Source organism: Thermobia domestica, chromosome 13 (assembly GCF_964235325.1).
Source record: "Thermobia domestica chromosome 13, izTheDome1.hap1.1, whole genome shotgun sequence".
NCBI lineage: Eukaryota > Metazoa > Arthropoda > Insecta > Zygentoma > Lepismatidae > Thermobia > Thermobia domestica.
Window position 1 is genome coordinate 192,807,630 of NC_137466.1, and position 21,845 is coordinate 192,829,474.

The following is a 21,845-nucleotide window of genomic DNA, read 5'->3' on the forward strand; positions in this document are numbered from 1 at the left end:
TCAAAAGTGCTAATAACAGTATGTCAGAAGTGCTTAAAGGACATGAAGAATTGGAACATTGTGTAGGGACAATACGCAAAAAAAAAAAAAAAAAAAAAAAAAAAAAAAAAAAAAAAAAAAAAAATACGGGTTTATTTTCTGCGAAAAATTGGTTTTAGGGGGCAGAATTCCCCACCCAAAATTTTGAAATCGTGCACAGATATTCTAGACGTAAATTGAGGTAATTGTGTTTCGTATTTTCCTGAAAAAAAAAAGCGATTGAGTGGGGCACGGACCTTCTAAGCTGTTGATTAGGAAATATCAAAAGTGCAAATAAGTATGTATACGTCAGAAGTTCCTAAAGAGTATGGAGAATTGCAACGAAACTTCGTATAGGGACAATTTGCAAAACAATAAATGAAATGCATTTTAATTTGTATGGAAAAACAGTGTTGGGGCCTAGAGCCCCTCCAAAAAAAAGTTAATATTACCGTAAAAGTGCAGGAAGGAGTGGACCGAAGCAAATGAAATTGTGTGTAGATATTGTATAGACTGTATGTAAAATAAGGACTTTCGTGTTTTTAAGATGTCCCTATCAATTTTGGCACATCAACAGCAAACAGGAAATTAATCGGCACGTGTTTTTGTTTATGCGGAAAAACATTGTAAGGGTTAAAGTTGCCTCGTGAAATACTACAAAATACGCCATACTGTTTGTGCTTGATGTTGATCTGCCAAATTTGAAGAAATCTGATGGAGACACTTGTGAAACACGAGAGGCTTTATTTTTCATATCCAATATCTACAGACAATTTCATTCGCTTCGGTCCAATCCTTCCGACACTCAACGCCTCGGTCCACTCAAAAGATGTTTTTCTCTTTTCAGGAAAATACGAAGCACGTATTTCCTCATCTTACCTCTACAACATTTGTGAACAATTTCATTCAGTTCGGTACATTTTTTCTTGCCTTTCTTGCGTCAAATTTCAAAATTCATGCGGGGGACCTTTTGTCCTCTAAAACCGTTTTTTTCGCAAGGAAATAAAAAAGCCGAATTTGTTTATTTTTTGCTTATTGTCCTAACACAAAGTTTTGTTCCAATTCTTCATGTAAATTTAGGCACTTCTGACATACTGATATTAGCACTTTTGATATTTCATGATCAAAGGTTTGGAGGGATCTGTGCCCCACCTAACCGGTTTTTTCCAGGAAAATACAAAACACGTATTCTCTAATTTTATGTCCGCAATATCTGTTCACAATTTCGTTCACTTTGGTCCACTTGTTTTTGCCTTTCGAGCGTCAACTTTCAAATTTTGGGTGAGGGCTTTTGCCCCCTAAAACCGTTTTTCAGCAAAAAAAAAAATAAAATAAAAAAGCACTTATTTGTTTATTTTATGTATAGTATCTAGCTGCCAAATTTTATCAAAATCGGAGTGTTACACTTGGGAAGTGTTACTTGTTAGAATTATAACAACAACGCATTGTCCACAGTTTGGACACTGACTCAAAGTAATCTGACATAAATAAATAAAAAAAAAAACTCAAAAGGGAAAAAGTAGGTTTATTAAAAAGTGCTTGAGGTTTGGTAAGGGACAGCTTCCAGGACCTCACGCTGGATACGTCACTGAGTCAATGCATTATATTTGTTTCTTGCAAAGATGATAATTAGATGCGTAATGTGTAAAATTATATCATAGTTTGACTTTTTATAGGTCTTTCCTTAACACATCCATATTATCCGGCGTTCTGCCTGCCTGTTTTATGTCGGATAAGCGAAACTCTACTGTATTTTCAGATAGCATATACACAGGAGCTAGAGGTCTGCACGGGCCGGAATTTTTAGAACGGACCCGGCCCGTCCCCTTTAATTTATAATCTATAGGCATTAGCGGATTAAGGGCGGAGTCAATGGATCCCAGGGCCCCCAGCTCAGGGGGCCCTTTAAAATCCCTCTGTTTAATACTTACGCTCGCGGTATCGCTAGATTTAAGTCTTTGCATCAGCAGCATTTACCTGTTAATAATGAATGCAATTATTTAATTGTTAATAATGAATTTAACTAAACTAATTATTGTAAACTTGAAGCACATTCAAATATTACAGCATAGTTCTCGGTAGTTCCATAAGTAATTTCAGAGACTACGGTGTTTCAGTGGTAGAGCGTTCACCTTTGGTGCATGGAGTCCTTGGTTCGATCTATGCTCGCGCCAAGTGAACCTTGTGCTGGACAAACACTGTGTGTGTGGGTTTTCTCGAGGTTCTCCCGTTTTATCCCACTTTTTTCATTCCACCATTTCATTCATTTCTTATCATCACTGTCTCCTTTAGGCTATCCGGCATAATCGTGGGACATAAAACTTAAAAATTTCTTTTCAAATCATTTCAATCAAAAAACAGTTGCAGGAAGTATATAATTTCGAATAAAACAAACTACTATATACAATTCTGAGTATATTATTCTTTTATGAAATTCTCGCGAACCTTATTTCTAAATTGAAGGGTAAGAAGACTAAATTCATTCTCTTATTATTATAGATCCATTTCAATTGAAGCAGTTGGAATAGTTGAAAAAAAAAAAAACATACCCTATATTCCAGTGTGCCACAATCGGTATAACGCGCCACACTGGTGTGTCCAGCAAAGTGAACAGTGTGACGCAAACTTTTTCCTATTATTTGCAAGAATATTTGTCGAGTTCCTGTTATTTATTATTATTATTATTATTATTATTATTATTATTATTATTATTATTATTATTATTATTATTAACGATTTTTCCATGGATCAGCTGTCTGTATACGGTTAAGCAACCACAAGTATCACATTGAAGGAATGAGTGTAATTATTTACTTTAATAGTAATACAAAAGTCAATTTGCTTGTATATTCTACCGGTAATAACTGCATCCGTCTAGAAAGCTAGGACTAAACAAAGGGATACCAAGTTGTGACCACACACCGCCCCAAATCGTGGGTGCCACAAGTTCTCTTTTACGCGAGAGAACAATAAGGGCTGTAGCGTTCAGGGAGAGAGAAAAACAACTTAATTCCATTGCAGTTATATGCTTATTAAATGTTAACTTATATTTATAAATTATGTAAGTGATCGTATCGTTTTCTGTTTATTATTATTATTATTATTATTATTATTATTATTATTATTATTATTATTATTATTATTATTATTATTATTAACAATAAAAATAATAATAATAATAATAATAATAATAATAATAATAATAATAATAATAATAATTCTTATTATTATACATTTCTTAATACGTTGATTGCCATGTGTATGGAATTCCATACACACGGCTGTCCTGTACAGTAGAACGTGATTATTTTCCATACTCAAACAATGTAGATATTCCAAGTTTGTTGTGTTCGTTCTATAGGTGTGTATGTAATTAGATACATATGGCGTAGAAATCAAAATTTAATGTCCATGCCACGTATATGAAAAACCATACACAAAGACATTTATGAATAAAGACATTGAGTTTGAGTTTAACGTCTCGTTCAGCAACGAAGCTATATGAGACGGCCTACTGATTAACGTGGACTCCGAACCACGTGAGCTCTCGCCGGGAATCGAAGCCGGGTCTTCCATGCCAAAGGCGCGTACGCTAACCACTAAGGATCTTATGAACAGAGACATTTATGAGCTAAAACAAAGGCGAAAACAAAGATGTGTGATGTGATTTTGAGTTTATCGTCCCTGTCAGCAGCGAGGCTATATGAGACGTGGACCTACTGATTAACGTGAAATCCGAACCACATGAGCTCCCGCCGGACGAAAACAAAGACCTTTGGAATTGACAATTGTTTGGACATTCCAGTCGAACCTACCTAATATTAACAACGTTTCTACGATAATTTCGTAACATTGTATTATTTCTTTTGTTGATTAGCTTGGTTAGGCTTATTTAAACACTTTCTTCTTTGCACCGACGTGTCACATCTCTTGGATGAAGATACACTAGCTCTCACTGGAAATCTAATCCAGAACCAATGCACTTGAACCATTTGACCACAACAAGGCACATTTAAAAAGAAGTTTCGATTTTGTTCGGAAAATTGTGATTAGGTGTAACATTTAAAAATATATTTAAGAAAGGGTACGGAGTAAACGCACTGTACTTTCTCGCTCGAATATTTTACACTGACTTATGTTAGGCTGCAACTCTTATTGATACATTTATTTGGGAAATTGCGAATAAAATAATGTTTTCGAAAACTTTGCTAGAAGAAACTTCAGGCCCAAAAGTAAAGTACCCATTGGTCATATTTCCGTTAGAAATAACTTGATCCATATATTAGAATTATAAAGGATATAATTGTATGTGAACTATAAGCAAAAGCTCTGAGTAATTTCTGAGAAAATTATGCAAAAAGTCACCCCCAAGAATAAATTATCCCTTGTGGATCTTTTCAGTATAAACGAGCTATGCTATATTGTTAGTGTTTTCATAAAACATTTATTTATGAAATACGAACACAATCGCCTGAGTCGTTCTTGAGAAAATCGCAGGGTAAAACTTACTGTCAAAAGTAATATACCATTTCTAGATTTTCCGGATGAGGGAATTATACCATATAGCTAGGTTATTTATGTAATACGTATTTATAAAATATGAACAACAAACATCTCCTGAGTTGTTTTAGGAAGGTCATCGGCAAAAGCTTACCCCCAAAGGTAAACTCTTCTATCTGTAATTTTGACAGTATATCGAGTAATTTTTAAGCAAATCGTCGGGAAAAATTTCACTGTCAAAGTAAACTGTTAATTGTCAAGTTATCACTTTACAGAATACTATTCATATAGATTATACTATTTTATAGTCCTATGAGTACCACAATTGCCAAGACAACCTCCTATAAGAAAATAAACACAACTCAACCTCACCAGTATAACCCAGGCTCATCTTGAAATATTGTTAACCCAGAGTTATCCAAAGAAGACTGCGAACATTTTATTAAAAATATCCTTCAAAACTCTTCTTCAAATACACTAGTTTAAAAGATAACTTTAACAAAAACACACAAAAATACATAAGTAAACAATATAGATCAAAATAACTGCCAAGTTTAATTAAACAGCGCACGTAAGAAACAGTTTCAAAATTATACATCAACTAAAGACTGTACAAATCTTTTCTTTTTATATTATAATTCATGTGTAGTATCTATCTGCCAAATTTTATCAAAATTGGAGAGTTACATTTAAGAAGCGTTACTTGTTAGAATTATGTATCTATCTCTTTTGGATTCTTCTTTTCGGAACAAGCGAGTTATACCATATTGTAAGATTATTACAGAAAATATTTTTACTGAAATTAGAACAAATTTCAGTAAAAATAGAAATTTCAGTAATAACTTAGACAATTGTCCAAAAAAAATCAACCCTTGAGAAAACCACTTCTTCTGTATGTTATCGGAATAAACTATTTATGCTCTATGTTAGTTTATTAATGAAATATTTCTTTACGAAATATGAACAAAATTGCCTGAGGCGTTAATGGGAAAACCATCGGGGGAAAGCTCACCCTAAGATTAAGCTACTCCTTCCAACGAGTTGACATATTGTTAGGTAATTAATATACGTTTATTTATGAAATGTGGTTGAGAAAATTGTGCAAAAAGAACGCATACCATACAGTAAATTACACCATATATATGTTTTCAGAAAAATTATTCATATGTGGTGGAGATTTGTTAATAAAATATATATTTATCAAAAGTAAATAAAATCGTCACAGCTTTTTTTATTTGAGAAAATTGAACTTCAGTAAATTACCCTTGCTTTTAGGTGTCGAAGGACATAAAATTCGAAAGATATTATGTTACTAAAACGTTATGTCTAGAATTCGGTGCAGATACGTTGAACAGTATGGCCTCTATTTGAGTGCGTGTAAAACCGTGACGAACCGAGAGACAAATAGATGGACAGACATCGAAAAATCATTTTTTTCGCTATGTAGGAGCCATGTAACTTGAATTTATTGAAATCTGGTATTCGGTTTTTATAACTATCACCACACTTTCTTTTTTCGTCGCTCGAATGTGAAAACGAATAGGCCTACACCGACACGTAATGTGATAATTTGTAATCCCAAAAATTTAATTTGTTATGTTTAATGTGTGGTTACTCTTAAAAAAAAAAAAAAAAAGCTTATGCATGTTACATCATTTTATTATCAGTTTTTCACGCTACTGTATAATTCGGTACGATTATAGTTAATATTCATGGAATCTTTTGGAAGCATTCGCGTTCCTCACAAAGAGAGTTGTAAAATTTAGTTTTGTTTAAAGAAAACACTCTTGATTTTTTTTTCACACAGACTTGCATTTGTTGCACTTGTGGATATGAAACAAAAGGAGAGAGAGAGAGAGAGAGAGTCAATACTTTAAAAAGAAACACACACACAGAAACACTAGAACAGTTTTTTTCTTCATGACAACGAGCTATCGCTGTGACTGTGTTCCTCACGCTGTGTGTAAAGCTGCAGGTTGCTCTTGTTTTGTTTTTTCCTGTTCCTGACTCACAGACACTCGCAGTGAGTTGAAGCTGTGTAAAAACGGAGAGGGAACGGTTAAGCATACCATACCATAAACTAAAGACAATCGCTATTAGTAATAAATAGTAAGCTAATTCTGAATAAATACGTCATCAGAAAAACAAAAAGTTATTTCATTATTATATTATTTCGTTTCTTATTAACATAAAAATTATACACTTTCTACAATGTTTTGTAAAGAAAAAAAAATTGAACAGGACCGGATGGGATTCGATCTGGTGTCAAAACAGTATAAGAATTACAAGTCCGTCACTTTACCCACTTGCCCACACAGATTTTCTTTTGTTGCCTATCTTTTTCTTAAGAAATAAATGCTCATGGCTATAGAGCATGTCACTTCCAAACTTAAGACAACAGTTTTTCTCTTTGTTTATATTTTCCGTATAACATCTTGCTTACAGAAGCTAATTTATATTTGGCAGACAATTTACACCCTAGATTTAAGCCAATAAATGCAATATTTTGCTCCAATTTCTAGTTCCTTGATTCAGCTGTTCTCCTACTAATCTTGTTATTCCCTCTGCAATCGTGCTGTGCTACTCCAAAAATTCCCTCGAAAACATTATTGCCAGTATACACAAAACCGAACATAATTTTGTTTTTTGCTTATATTTTTATTATTTTATTATATTTTTTGGAAATATCTCCTTAGATGGATTGCTTTCTATTATCTCCACGTACTAATAACTGAATTTTACCAATAAACATATGGAAAATGGAATAATTGCGAAAAATTGTGAGTTACAGTATACGCGCAATATTTTTTGCGCATGGGAGTACCTGGTGAACACCAACATGTAGGCTACTATATCAACGAATGCCTGCGATATATTAATTTCAGAACCGCAAGAACCCTATGTTTGTTTTCTGAATACAACATAAAAATTTGTTTCCATGATAATTCTTTTATTTACTTTTTAATATCAGTACTACAAGTAGTACAACCTTCGACTATGACACTTTCTCGCAAGTTAACTTATAAGCATTTAAACAATACAATGAACATTACAAATCAAAGGGAGAAAATGAGACAAAATAAACTACAGATTACCACATTGCCACGAGAAGTCAAAACATTCACATGAGAAGAAAATAGTCTTCTGAATGGGTAGCACTTTTTGACAATTTTCTTTCTCTGGCAGGGTTTTTTTTTTTTTTTTTTTTTTTTTTTACAAAAATAAGATAAAATAGAAATATGTTTAAAGGTGCACGTGCACCCCGTTCCTTGTAAATATACACTACCTAAAGTGAGAAGCTAGGAGTGAAAATAGCAACACTTTCCGAAATATTCCTCTGTCATGTTTCGATTTGGGCTTAAATCAAAGGGAAGTTTTGCAAAATCGATAGTTTAAGTCAATTTTCTAAAAGTTCAACAAAAGGATTCACCGAGAACAGATACTTAGGATTTCCAGGGCATTTCCTCATTCACACCACAGGTGCCTAAAGGCATTTAAAAAAATCCAATTCAATTCAAATGTAGGCCTACTGGTAGTTATTGGTGCACCCCTCAGAAGATCCTTTCTACCAAATCTTGTGTGTTGGTCCCCCTTGATGAGTTTCTCGCTACGCCACTGATGTCTGATATGTATTTGATTTATAAACTAAATTGCTTGCAAGCAAATGAAATGTCCTTCCTGCTTCCCTGGGGGCCAGTATATGTGTAACTTTGGTGTATGTAGCTCCGGGCTCGATCCTTGTTGGGAAGTGAGCTCGAGCTTCAACCACATTGGTCAGTGCAAGACTGTTGTAAAATAAACATATATGGTGACTACCGGCAATGAGCTCCTTCATGCCTCGTACGCGCCTTTCGCCTGGAAGACCCGGGTTCGATTCCCGGCGTGAGCACATGTGGTTTCGATTCCATGTTAATCAGTAGGTCCCGTCTCATAAAGTCTCGCTGCCGAAAAGGACGTTAAACTCCAAATCAACTCAACTATCCGCAGTGTCATCACAAGAAGTAAAAATCTTATCAATAAGCTTACATTAAAAACTTCACTCTTTGATCATTTCTCTTTTTCCTCTTTTTAAATACAGAGCAATCAAAGTAATGCTATTCTCAAAGGACATGTGCCTGAGGGCCTAAGGTGTTTACTGAATCTTAAGTATGAGGAAAAAGAAAACAGACTGAAAAACGTGGAATTTATTTACTAGTATAATGGAGATTCTTTTAAAGCCAACCTTAGACTCCCTGTCGCCAAGGATGTTTAAACGTTACTTAAGCGTAACTCCAAGACCATCAGAATTGAAGAAGATGAAATACAGGTATAAAAGGTAACCGATAAAGAAAAGAGAAACATAGAAATGGTACTCATCATAACAAAAATATGTCTACTTACATAAAAATGTTCTGCAGAATTTCAATACGTTTCATATCGCTAAAATCAAGGAACAAAACCCTTTGGATTCGAGAGAGAACTGGTATTCAGTGGAACCAGTTTTATCTTAACAATCTCAAGCAGGTACGACATACGTGGGTATTTCGAGTAACGCTAATCCCTTGGTGACCGTAACTACAATACCAAAATGCAGAATGTTCCATTGAGTAACGTTACTCAGCGTAACATAATTCAGAGCGTACCATTTTAAAAGTTACACTGACCAATAACGTTATTAACTAGGTGCAGAAATGGGTTACAAAATAGTAACCGTAACAGATAACAAATTGTAGATATTGAACATTTCGTTAAGTTATCCACCCTTGCTGTATATTTCTGCATGCCTGAATGTCTTTTGTTTTATAAAGAAGCCAAGGTTGCTTAAATATATTGATAGAAATTGGCAAAATTTATCGATTGCGTATGTAGCTTCCAACATTAGCTTGGATTGGAATTTCAATGATACGTACGTACTAAATTTGTAATTTAATACCTCAGTTTTAGCGAACTGATTTATGATAGTTGACCTTTAAATTTTACATGCAAAGCAATAACAGGATTTTTCCGTTAATTTTACATTTAGAGTAATGACGGGATTTTCCCGATGGCTAGAGCGGGAGTTTCCCAATTTAAGAAATTTACTGACCGAACTTCTTTAACCTTATGTGACCCCTTCCAGCATAATCCTGTTGTTGCATCATAACACCAAGGCGAAACAAACTTATTTCTGTCAATATGTAATATAAATACATAAATCAAAATATCTAAATCCAAAAACCCTGGTTAAAAAAAAAAAAAAAAAAAAACCTAGTTTAAACTCCTCTCCAAAAGCGGGTTTTTGGCATTTTCAAAGACGACTATGGTTCTTGCCAACCCTGCTTACTTTTGTATATAGGAAATTTAAAAAAATCTTATTATATACATTGGTTAATCCCTTGTAACTCAAAATGTAAATATGTTGAGAAGTAAAATTGTTTGAAATATCTTTTCGAAATTCATGGTTTATTTTCGAGGTTTTATATTATTATCGGCATCAGCCACTAATTAAATGACTTGTTGTGTTATAGAGAAGCGAAACAAAATATGGTTTATCAATTTAAAGCAGAATTTTGAAAAAAGCCCAAAATTTCCCAAGCAAAAAAGCGAAGCAGAAAAAAACGAGTTTTTTTCCAAAAAGCCGGTTTTTTTCCGAGCCGTTGCATCTCTAATTTTATTGTCCTTTTAAATGATTTGCACTGGACGACGAAAATATCTCACATGGCATACATAAAATTCAAGGGTGCATCAGAAGTGTTGATTTTTTTTTAGTATGTTTAGTAGAAGGGGTAAGTTACAAAATTCACAGGAAATGAATGATGCAGGTACTTAGACGTAACATAACGGAACCAAATCTAACCTAAGCTAACCAAATATTAGTAGAAATAAGCGAATTTCTATCATTTTTTTGGAAAATTATGCGGGACCCCTACACTAATATAACAAAAACTAACTTAACCTAACGTACCCTAAATTAACCGAATGTGAACAGAAATTACCAAAATTGTAACATTTTTTGGAGAAAAGAGCTTAACCCCTTCTGCTAAACATAGGCTTTATATATATATATATATATATATAATAACGATTTGGGAATACGGGGCTAAACTGTCGAAGATGGCTGTCCGGATCGAACCCACATGAATCTGTTTTCAGCGTTGTATTATGACTTACCTATTCTTACTTTCATATATCTTACCTACAGTTACCCCTGTTTCATTTCTGGCCTTCACTGTTCACTATTAATCACAAATATTTCCATTCTTCTTTTGCTCTTTCCTACATCCATAAGCACCAGTATAATATTACTACGCAAAATTAGTACCTTGGAACTGATAAGTGTTGCAAACTACACACTACTCATTTTTTACTAAAACAATGCGGCCGATTAAATATCGTGTCTTCCCAAAGAATGAGATTAAATTTACATTGAGGTTGCACCACACGAGCGTGACGTAATGTCACGTGGTATTTAGTCCATTTTGCAAACAACTTTATTGATAAGAAGTGATTTACTTACATTACAAAACATAGTTGAGCGAGCGTAAGTAAGCGAAGGGGGTTAGAAGTCCCGCAGGGCTCGTTTTGTTCCACCTTGATCCTCACGATAATAGAGCAGAATACATATCCTTAGTTAGTTAATAACATAGTGGGTTTGAAACACTGTCCGATTGTGCTTTACTGCCACTTCACCTTATATTGCATCAATCCGCGAACACATGCAGTCTACGAGTCAACTTACGTTTTCTCCCTTATTAATCACCCTAGAGTAATGACCTTTCTAACGTTTGTTACTCTCGTTATCTCGTTATTTAGCCTGATACTTTTCATTTGTCTGTAAATTTTGTATTTCGGGGCCATCATCTGTGGCAGTTAACCCAAATATGGTATCCGCATGTATGGCATAATAAATGTAAAGTGAAAAAATCACAAACCAACCTGTGCTGGATGGGTGGGTATTAAAAAGCAACAATGCTATATAACCGAGTCAGAGCAAGGCGAAGCTCGTGGGCTATCGCGGTGGTACGTCTGAAAGAAGCACACGCGTTAGCGACGGTGAATATACACGTAAGCAAGGGTAGTGAAAAGTGAATTTTGGCAATAGTACGAGTTTCAGTAGTACTTGTCATTGCTTTGTATTAGTAACACTCCAATTGTAAGTATCAAATATAGCTTCTCTATACTGTGCAGAAATATACCGCCGGTGGAAATATCCACTATCGTCGTTTAGGCGTAAAACTATCGTCGCTGACGGGCCTGTTTCGTACGTTTCGTTTCGTTTCTCGCTATCGCTCGGGTCCCCTTGCTGCGCTCCTGCTCTGACTTGGTTAGGTAGCATTATACTTTTTAGTGGCCACCTAGCACAATTTGGTTTATGTTTTTTAAGTTAATTCGTGGTTTATGCACTGGAGTTTTTATCCGTATGACTACACCATGTAGTTATTCTCAGTCCCTCTAAAAACTATCTGCACCCATTAATGCAATTTCTCCCTTAATAAACAGTTCTTAAGGTAGAAGAGTGTATTTCCTGGTAAGAGAAGTTCATATATGATGAATATAAGTATTCCCTTGTGTAGCAACGTAGTACAGGAAAGAAGTATTTTCGTGTGCAGTTTGTAAGTTAAGGGACTCCGTTCCAATCTCCTCTCTCTAAAATTTTATTTACTCAATACTGTAATAAGGTGTTGTTCATAGTGCTAGTTGGGAACAGAAGGAGGTAAGAATTCATTATTTTTTATATTCCTGAATAATGCATAATTTGTGACACTTTAATAGTTGGAAAGTCGTTGCGAAGTAAATGCAATACAGACGAATAACGTATCTAGCGAAAAGCAAACAAAGTATGAAAAGAAATATTCGTGATTAATAGTTAAGAGTGAACGATGAAAATGATAGAGCAGTAATCCTAGGTATATCCCGATTATCGAATGAGTACAGGCAGCCGGTTTGTAACTAAAATATAAACATCAATATTACCAACCGGTTAACCTGTAACTAATTGATCGTAGTTTTTATTGTCTTGGTATAATAAAACACTTCACGCGTATGTTCAAGTTAAGAAAATTACAGTTTATAAATTTTGTTAGTTATTTTCAGAACATTTTAAGTCACTCACAAAGAAAAGTATACACATCTTCAGTAATTTATTTGGTAATAACTTGAGAAGAAATTGACCTATGTTGTACAGGGAATCAGAATCTATCTATGACCGAAAAACAATCAATTCGACTCGTTTTGAAGTTATTGACGAGAGGATGTGTAGGGAGTGTTATCTCAATGCACGAAGATAGCAGTGATAAAACGATAGGTCGAAAATCTCGCGATTCTTCATGCATCAATTCATGAGAATGGGTTTTAATGTTAAACACAAAAGTTCAGCATTTTTAAAATGCTTTTTTTTTTTAAAAACGAACTACCCACCATTTTTTTTTTTTGGGGGGGGCAACTAGCTAGGTACATCATTGTAATACTTGACTAGAAATAAAGATCACAGCTGGTTAAAGACAATTTGCCTTTAATTGAATTCTACCTGTGGATAATATAGGGAATTTTGTTAAACAAGACAGCACATCTGATACGTGTAAGCTATAAGCATCTTGTGCTTCGAGGCTAAATTCAGTCATTTCAAATCGATCGACAGATATTAAAAAGATGTTCAATAGAAGATCGTGTTACCGCTATTATGTCTATAACGACAGACACAAAGATACCACTGGGGGCGCGGTGGCTCAGTAGTAGAGCGTTCACCTTAGGTGCTTGGGGTCCCTGGTTCGATCCCAGCTCGCGCCGTGTGGACTTTGTGGTGGACAACCACCGTGCTCGTGGGTTTTCTCGGGGTTCTCCCTGGGGGCCGCGGTGGCTCAGTGGTAGAGCGTTCACCTCTGGTGCTTGGAGTCCCGGGTTCGATTCCAGTCCCCGCCAAGTGATCTTTGTGGTGGACAAACACCGTGTGCGTGGGTTTCCTCGGGGTTCTCCCGTTTCCTCCCACTTTCTTCATTCCACCATTTCATTCATTACTCATCATCACCGTCTCCTTTAGCCTAACCGGCATAACTGTGGGACGTAGAACTTACAGATTTCATTTCATTTTCATTTACAAAGATACCACTAGGCTCCCAAGTTTCAAAATTACATTGTGTATGAAAACAGTTAATAGAATTAATTCTTTGTCACCTAAGTATTAGATCTAGAGATAGGTCTAAATTCAGTTTCTGTTCTCATAAATGAAAGTTATGAATTTATTATGAACCGTTTAGATGCCAAGTCTAACTCCAAAATTGAAATTTTCCTGGATAGAACTTTGAACTTGTAAATCGCATCAAAAGATTGTTATTCGCTATCAGCAATAGAAAATAAACTTCATATCAATGTTTTTGGTTGCAAGCAGTGATATAAATTTTCTGGAAAATTTTCCAGAAAATTTTTCGATTCATTAAAACATACTACACCTATTCCTACATCGTTGTTTAGCCGTAAAATTTATTTCTAATAAACCTTGTTTTAAAAAAGTTTCATGAAGTGTAAATCTAACGATTCTTCATTTGTGAAAAAAAAAAAAAAAAAAAAGTTTAAAAAATATCAATGTATTCTCCCAGAATTCACCTTTGATCTCACAAAATCATATTTCGTTAATTTAATACGTGTAAGATGATGTTTTCTTATAGTTTTAGACACAATAAAATCAAAGCATTTCTTCTTACTTTCTGTTACAAAAATAATCCTCATAAGGAACTGGAGCTTATGTTTTATGTAGTTATTTCATTACGTAGGCAGGGGTATATGTAAAGAAATAGTGGAATTTTCTCTTTTATAAATAATTGATAAATTCACAAAGGTTTCTTTTTGCTTTCTTGTTACATTTTAAACAATGTTATGATATATTTGCATTCTACGAACTCGATTTATATTCCCTCCACTTTACACACACACACACACACACACAAACAAGAAAGAAAAAAAAGCACTAGATTAGTTTTTATTTGCCAACTGGAAATATTTGTAAATTTTCCGGTTCCTGAAAGCTAATTGGAAATTATAATTTGTTGCTAACTTTCCTTTATAAGAATTCAATTTTATAGCTCAGTGTGCAGTTAAATATAGTGGAAAATTTTCCACCTCATTTTCCTATACATAATCAAAATTGTCCGGATTATGAAAAGTTTTTCCACTTGTTTCTATAGAGATATAAAACTTTCTGATTCATAAAATGTTTTACTTTTTGCTTCAAAATGATGAAAAGTTTTCGATTCATGAAAAAATGTTACACTTGTTCCTACATAGTACCGGAAATTTTCTGAGCCATGAAAATTTTCAGATTCTTTAGACGATCTTCCACTTTTTAACATTTCTATACATGAAGTCAGTTTTATGGTTACGAGTTACTTGATCACTGATATATTTGTTTAGAATGAAAATTTTCTGAAATGGAAGATTTTCCACCTCACAACACTTGTTGCAACCATAAAAGAAATATGAACTTTTCACGAGACATTGAACTCCGAAGTTCTCTCCTGAAACACTGCTGCTTTGGAAAAAAATAAATATTTCAGTTTAACGTTCCACGATTATGCCCTTTAGGCTAAGGGAGACGGATGATTAAGGCAAGTGAATAATGGAAGAATCGGTGGAATGAGAAAGTGGGAGGAAACGGGAGTACCCCGAGGAAACCCATGGACATGATGTTGTCCACCACAAACTTACTTGACCAGGGATCGAATCAAAGACCCTACGCACCAGAGTTAAGCGCTCTATCACTGAGCCACAGCGTCTCCTATTTTGTAGTTTGGAGTTACAACAATTGGTATCTAAGCGGTCCATATGCTGAGCCAATGATACCTTACACCACCCATACGCTGTTTTTTTTTTTTTTTTCTTTCTTCAAATACGTTCATTCCAACTCTACCAAAGGACACGATTTCGATAATGATCCTAAAAGAAAGATGCATTCTAATAAAACTTTACAAGTCAATCCCGAAAGACAAGCTTTTCCATATCTTTTTAACAGTGCAAGGAAAATTCACTCTTCTTCACCTTCCTTCTCCCCTCCCTCCAACGAATTCAGATTTTTTGAAAAACCTATTTTTTAATTTTTTAATTTTTTTTTTTTTTTTTTTTTTTTAAGTTTAACATCCTACAAACAGGGTTGATATGTTTAAAACATGTTTAAAACGAGGGCTGTTGTTTTATTCATTTTGTTTTAAACGTTTTAAACAAATTGTTTTAAACGTGTTTTTTTTTTTTTTTTGCATGGAGTAAATTGTGCATGGAGTAAATTACAAGCAGAGTTATATTCTTATTATAACAGCAATTACTGAACGAAATTATGCACATCAATGTGCGTATAACTAAACCAACATAAATTCAAATGAAGTATTTTAACATTTCTTAATTTCCAAGAATAACGGAGGTTAAACACACTATACACTATTCTAAGAGCCAAATTCACAAATTCAGAAGTTGGGTATTTTTTGATCACTATCATTTCCATAATAATGAAGAGTTCTTACATCATAAGCTAGAAGAAATGCTCTGACAAATATAACTTATAGAAAAGATCAGTGACTAGCCTACAAGGAGCAAATGACATATTTTAACTAAAGTTTTCAAGATACATCTCTGTCTGCAACATGGGTAGCTAATGATTAATGTCTACGGCATAACAACACAATTAACTCTAGACACCCGCCAGGGATTTTAACAAAATGGTAGACTCTCACTTTCGGGGCTCTGGTGACCTCCCTAATTATCACAGTCATGAGTTATACACCATTGGAAAGCTTATAGACCACGAATTCCAATGAGGTAACATTCGTGAAATTCCCGCCGTATTCGTAGAAAAAGAACAGACATAAAAAGATCATTAAAAATATGAAAATATTGACTTTGCGGGGTCCCGGGCAAGCCTTGCAGTCACCCTACGCTGACAAAATGATGAATGTGTAGGCCACATACTTGTGACAATAATATAATATAAGAAATGGTAGCCATTGCGTAATGAATTCGTTTTATGTAGGAAATATTAAAAAAAAAAAAAATATGCGCAGAAAACATTTATTGAATTAGACATTCTCTCCCCTCCCCTACTATAGTACCACGCCCATATGCAAATCAGTTTTGCTGCACACATCATGTATACGAACAAGAATGATGCTTCTAGACCACTTCAGTGAAATATATCTTGTATTATATTGGACCGCCCCGAAAATAAATGTACATTAACCAAATTTGACCCCCTCTTCCTCTATAGACAACAAGTACACATACAGGTTACTATCATGTAGGGGACTACCTCATTGCTTCACATACCAATTTTTATGGATGTACCACAAAGGGGGGAGGAATACCCGCCAAAACCTGATGAAAAATTAAAAAACGAACTTCATCCTCCCTTTCTCGGCCGTACATACGTACCCCCTATATACATAAAATGCAGCTGACGGAAAGCTTCATCCCTCAAAAATACTTTGGTACCAAATCGTCTTTCTAGCTTAATTAGAGGCTGAGCTATTGATGTTTGTTGTAAAAATAAATGTAATTTACGTCAAAAAAAACTCCAAAAATTGGCTAACTTTGCCCCCTCCCTGTTACCCTATATAAGCAAGAAGTACAAAAACACGATATTACCATGTAGTGGCCTACTTCATTGTTTCACTTAACAATTTTTATGAATCTATCCCCCAAGAGGGGGAATGGTCCACCAAAAAAGTGTTAAAAAAAAAAAAACGATATTTACTCTCCTCCCATACACATAAAATGCACACCAGCAAAGCTGCACCTTTCAGGAATAAATTGGTACCAAAACCATCTTCCAGCCTTAATTTGAGGTTTAAGACAGCCACTGAGGTTTAAAGCCTTGACACATCAGTTGCGTCAATGGGCGTTTAAAGATTAAGAATGCAGACGACCAGTAGGACGTAACACAAAGAAACTAAACTACATATTCCGTGAACGGAGATCGAGAAAATCCCGATTTCTTTCTCTGGAATTGAATATTTGGGCGGATCGAGATTAGGGAAGTTCCCGAAATTTGAACTAGCGGTTGAATATAGATGGCAAGCAATACCTCAGAGTGTAAAAATGTAATATTTAGATTTTTGTTTTAAACAAAATAAACATTTTAAACATGTTTTTTTTTTTTTGTTTAAAACAAAGTACTTTGTTTTAAACGTTTAAAACGTAAAAAACGTTCTTTTTGTTTTTTTTTAAAAAAAAAACATGATTTTTTTCAACCCTGCCTACAAATATGCCCTTTAGGATAAAATAGACGGATAATTAATGAAAGTAAATGATTGTAAAATTAAATTTTTCGCTCTCTCCCACCAGGAATTGAACCTGAGACCATATGCACAAAAAAAAAAAAAAAAAAAAAAAGTGCTAGGCATTATTATTGAGTTTGACCCAACCGGGACACTGGTCTCTATGGTGATCTCTCCTAAATTCTACATAATCATCTTGGTCACCTTGGTATGAAATTTGGAGATTTTTTTTAAAATTTAAATTTATTTTATGAATGACAGGAATAAATCAACCTTTTAGAAGGCTCTACAACTCCACCTTTTTTTCTTTAAATGTCAGTTTTTTTTAAATATATTTTGTATCTTCGATAATGATTTATTGCGTGGATTTTGATTAAAAGGTTAGGAATTTTATACTCATTGGAAAGTATTTGCCCCAAAATTATCTGTTTATTTCCTTATTATTAATCAGATACTGAAGATACCAGTTATACTCATGAAGATGATTATTTAGGAAGGGAAATTTTATGGAGGACTGCTGGAAGAAATGCCATTCAGAAGAAGAAAATCAACGGATATTAGTTCCTCAGATAGCGTTCCCTGAAAACGTGTGTGTTGATGAAGGCAATAGCTTTTTTGCCGAAATGTTCGCAAATGGATAATTTTGGGTAGTGCTTTTCAATAAATATTGGATATGCATCATATTAAATTAAATCTTGTTTTAAAGAAATTTTCTAACTTGTTTGGGCATAAAATTTGATACTGTCGTATGATTCATTGGATTGGTCTCCGGAATTTAGCCCTTTATGACGTAACATGGTTATTTGTTTCAGATTTAAAGTGATTTACATTTTGTAGTATTTTTATAATTAATAAATACGGGTCATGTTTTGTAGATCACAAATTTTGTTTAAGCTGTATCTATGGAGATAGATCTAAATTTTTATTGTACTGTGTTTCATAAATAACGTATTTTGTGTTATTCCAGTGGCTCTTGTGGAACGAAATTTCGAACCCCAGGGAGTACAGCTGACTGACGCTAGAGCAGTTGGAGAACATAATTCTTCTGATCTTGTGGCATTGGCAAAAGAAATCCAACAGGTAAATTAGACTTAAATCATCATTCTTGTCAATCTCAGTAGTCGGAATTTCGTGATTTCAAAATTCTTTGGTTCCGGGATTTCGACTTTTCGAAATTCCGAGATGCCAGAAAGACTAAAATAATAATTCTGATTCCGAAATCTGGAACACTCCTACTTGGAATTTCGGTGTCCATGTATAAGTACTGTGAAAACCTGATAATTATTGAGTCTGAAAGGTTTCATTACTTATATATGATTAGAGGCACGAGTTTTTCGCAATGCGCGATAAAACGAAATGTGTCAGAATTAAGTAATTTTCAGTTTCCTGACGTTTTATGATATTCTATGTGTATTTTCATTGGTTTCCGTTGCGCGATATAACGCGAAATTTAAAAAATACTTTTTCATTACTTTAAAAACTCTAGTTTTCCGCTGATGGAACGGTAGAACGTGGTATGAACGGTGCATTTTGGGTGATTAGGACATGACTATAGGGAACATATTGCCCGTTAGCCATCACCATCGAAGCTAGATGGGGAGTTCCGAAGTGATGATTGAAGTTTGTTATAAATGCACTTACATATGTGTGGTTTCCAACAAGCAATGCCAATTGTGAGAAATATTTTCCAAGTATGAACTGATGATAAGTGTCAAACGTACAACGATGAAGGAGGAAAATGTGGAAACAATAACGTGCTTATATTTAATGCTTAAATGCAACTTGTGTCTGTGTGTTTTCAAAAGACAGCAAAACTTTCCTACTCATAGTAAGTTTAGTTACTGATTTTCCTCAGTTTGATTTGAAAAAATATAATTTTCTACAAATGAAATTGACATTGTCAAGTGAAATATTCAGTGTATTTTGTTTTTAGGCAATTAATGGTTTATTTTTATAGTGATCTATGAATAAAAGGGCCAATTGTAAAATGTCAGGGAATTCTTTTCCACAAGACCTACAAACAGCAAAACTTTATATGGAAAATGCGTCAAAACGCGAAATATGAAAACCGAAACGCGAAATTTTCAAATTGTTAGTGCGAAAAACTCGTGCCCCTATATGTGATATATATATAAAACGAAAATGTTATATGATGGTGTGCCCTCCGGGGCTTCCTTTAGCCGCTATGGGGAATCAAAATTTCTGTGTGTGGCAACATCGCATACTAATTCGGAACCATTACCATTGCTCTACAAATCCATTAAACAGTTAAATCGATTGTTAAGATGATAAGTGGTACTAGTGTTAACGTCTATCGACTTTAACTGTCATCTGGCAAGAATCGATGTAATTATTTGATAAATTGGTAGATCTAATCTATGGTTCTTTATCTGCGACGTTGCCACAAAGTGCAATACGCGTCTCCTGACGAGGACTCGAAAGGTATACAAATGTATTTTTTGGTTTATATATGTATATATATAGAATGAGAAGGTGTCTACTAAGATAATATAATTCAACATTATATTGTATAAGACCATAGGCTATTTCCTTTGACTCCAGCCGAACTTCACGGCAACTTGTAGCCTTTATCTCATTGCTCTTGCGAACATCTACCTTTCACGCTCACTTCGTCCCCACTTTTCGTTTCATATATTAATTAAAAGGTAGCATATACGGAAAAATCCTCTTTTCCTTCAAAATCCTTAATTAGCTCATTATGTATGCTCCGTAATTATCTAGTTCACTACGCCAGTTGCTTTTCCATTTCTCATGTCTTGTAGATGCATGTTCTAAAGATCTCTCAATATCGTAACCTTTGTCTTCTTCACTTACCGTAACTTCTTATTTTTAAATTACCAGAGGCGTATTAAAAGAGAAAGGAGTCTATTTTGTTTTTATTATTGTACTTGTATAAAAGTATCTTTATAAAATTAAATTTTGTAAGCCTATCGTAATTGGGACTGGTTCTGTTATAGGTGACAAATAAATAAATAAATAAATAAATAAATAAATAAATAAATAAATAAATAAATAAATGATACATTCTCTCACTTTTATCGTATTCACCAGCCAAAAATACCAAGAGATGACATATACAAAGCATAAACTTGGTCGTAGACCTGTGTTATTGTGTTTTCCGAAGGCACTGACGGCGAAACCTTTTAACATGTTCTATTAAATTCTAAAGAAAAACAATGTATGAATGTAATCACAGAAATTGGTTAATGTTTTAGTGAAGTAATATTCACAATGATGTTTGTTTCCTTTATTATTGGAGTGATTATATATGTTGACTAGCAGCGTTCACCCCGCTTCGCTGCGGTCACCCCGGAACGCAATAAACTTTGTTACTTAGATAATTTTTACTTTTTCGCTTTCAAGTGATATGATAAAAACCATAGAAGATTGCATTAAATGTTAACATTATATCGCCTGTCATTTATGTTAACCCGCCCCGCTTCGCTGCGGTCACCCCGTAAGTTTTCGCTTTCAAGTGATATGATAAAAACCATAGTAGATTGCAGTAAATGTTAACATTATATCGCCTGTCATTTATGTTAACCCGCCGAGTGACACGGTCATGCGGGTTGCATATAAATACGTTTATTTTTACCTATGATGAACTAACAAAGGATTTGTACGTTATGGACACTTGAATGGTCAATTATCTCAAGACACTGGTAATTAAAAATTAAAGTGATATGATAAAAACCATCTAGGGTCCAAATCCTAATAACCCCCCAAAAATAAAAGAAATTGGTTCAGCCGTATTAGCGTGATGAGGTAACAAAGGATTTGTGCGTTCTCTTTTATATATATAGATATGTACTTTTTACAGGCTGATAATTTCGTGCAGGCAACAGCATGTAGTCAATTGAGGATGATCGCCGAACAGGTGAGATTTCTGCAGGAGCAAGCGAGGAGAGTTTTAGAAGAAGCCAAACGGGATAAAGGGCTCCATCACGCAGCATGTAATTTTCAAAAAGTGCCAGGAAATGTATATTATCTGTACAGAAGACCAACTGGACAGCAGTATTTTTCAATGTTGTCACCGGGGGTAAGATATTTATCATGTAACTCCTTTTCATACTTAAAGATCACAAACGCAATTAA

At 34.4% G+C, this 21,845-nt stretch overlaps 1 protein-coding gene across 2 annotated transcripts in view; it reads left to right on the forward strand.

The window, feature by feature from the left end:
- LOC145668897 (uncharacterized protein C1orf50 homolog) overlaps positions 1-21,845 on the forward strand; it is a 40,450-nt gene that overhangs the window by 14,895 nt on the left and 3,710 nt on the right. For both annotated transcript variants that reach the window (XM_081737168.1, XM_081737167.1), the window contains exons 2-3: positions 18,697-18,809; positions 21,571-21,789. In XM_081737168.1, coding sequence (XP_081593294.1) covers positions 18,697-18,809; positions 21,571-21,789 — 332 coding nt within the window. The remainder of the gene's footprint in view (positions 1-18,696; positions 18,810-21,570; positions 21,790-21,845) is intronic.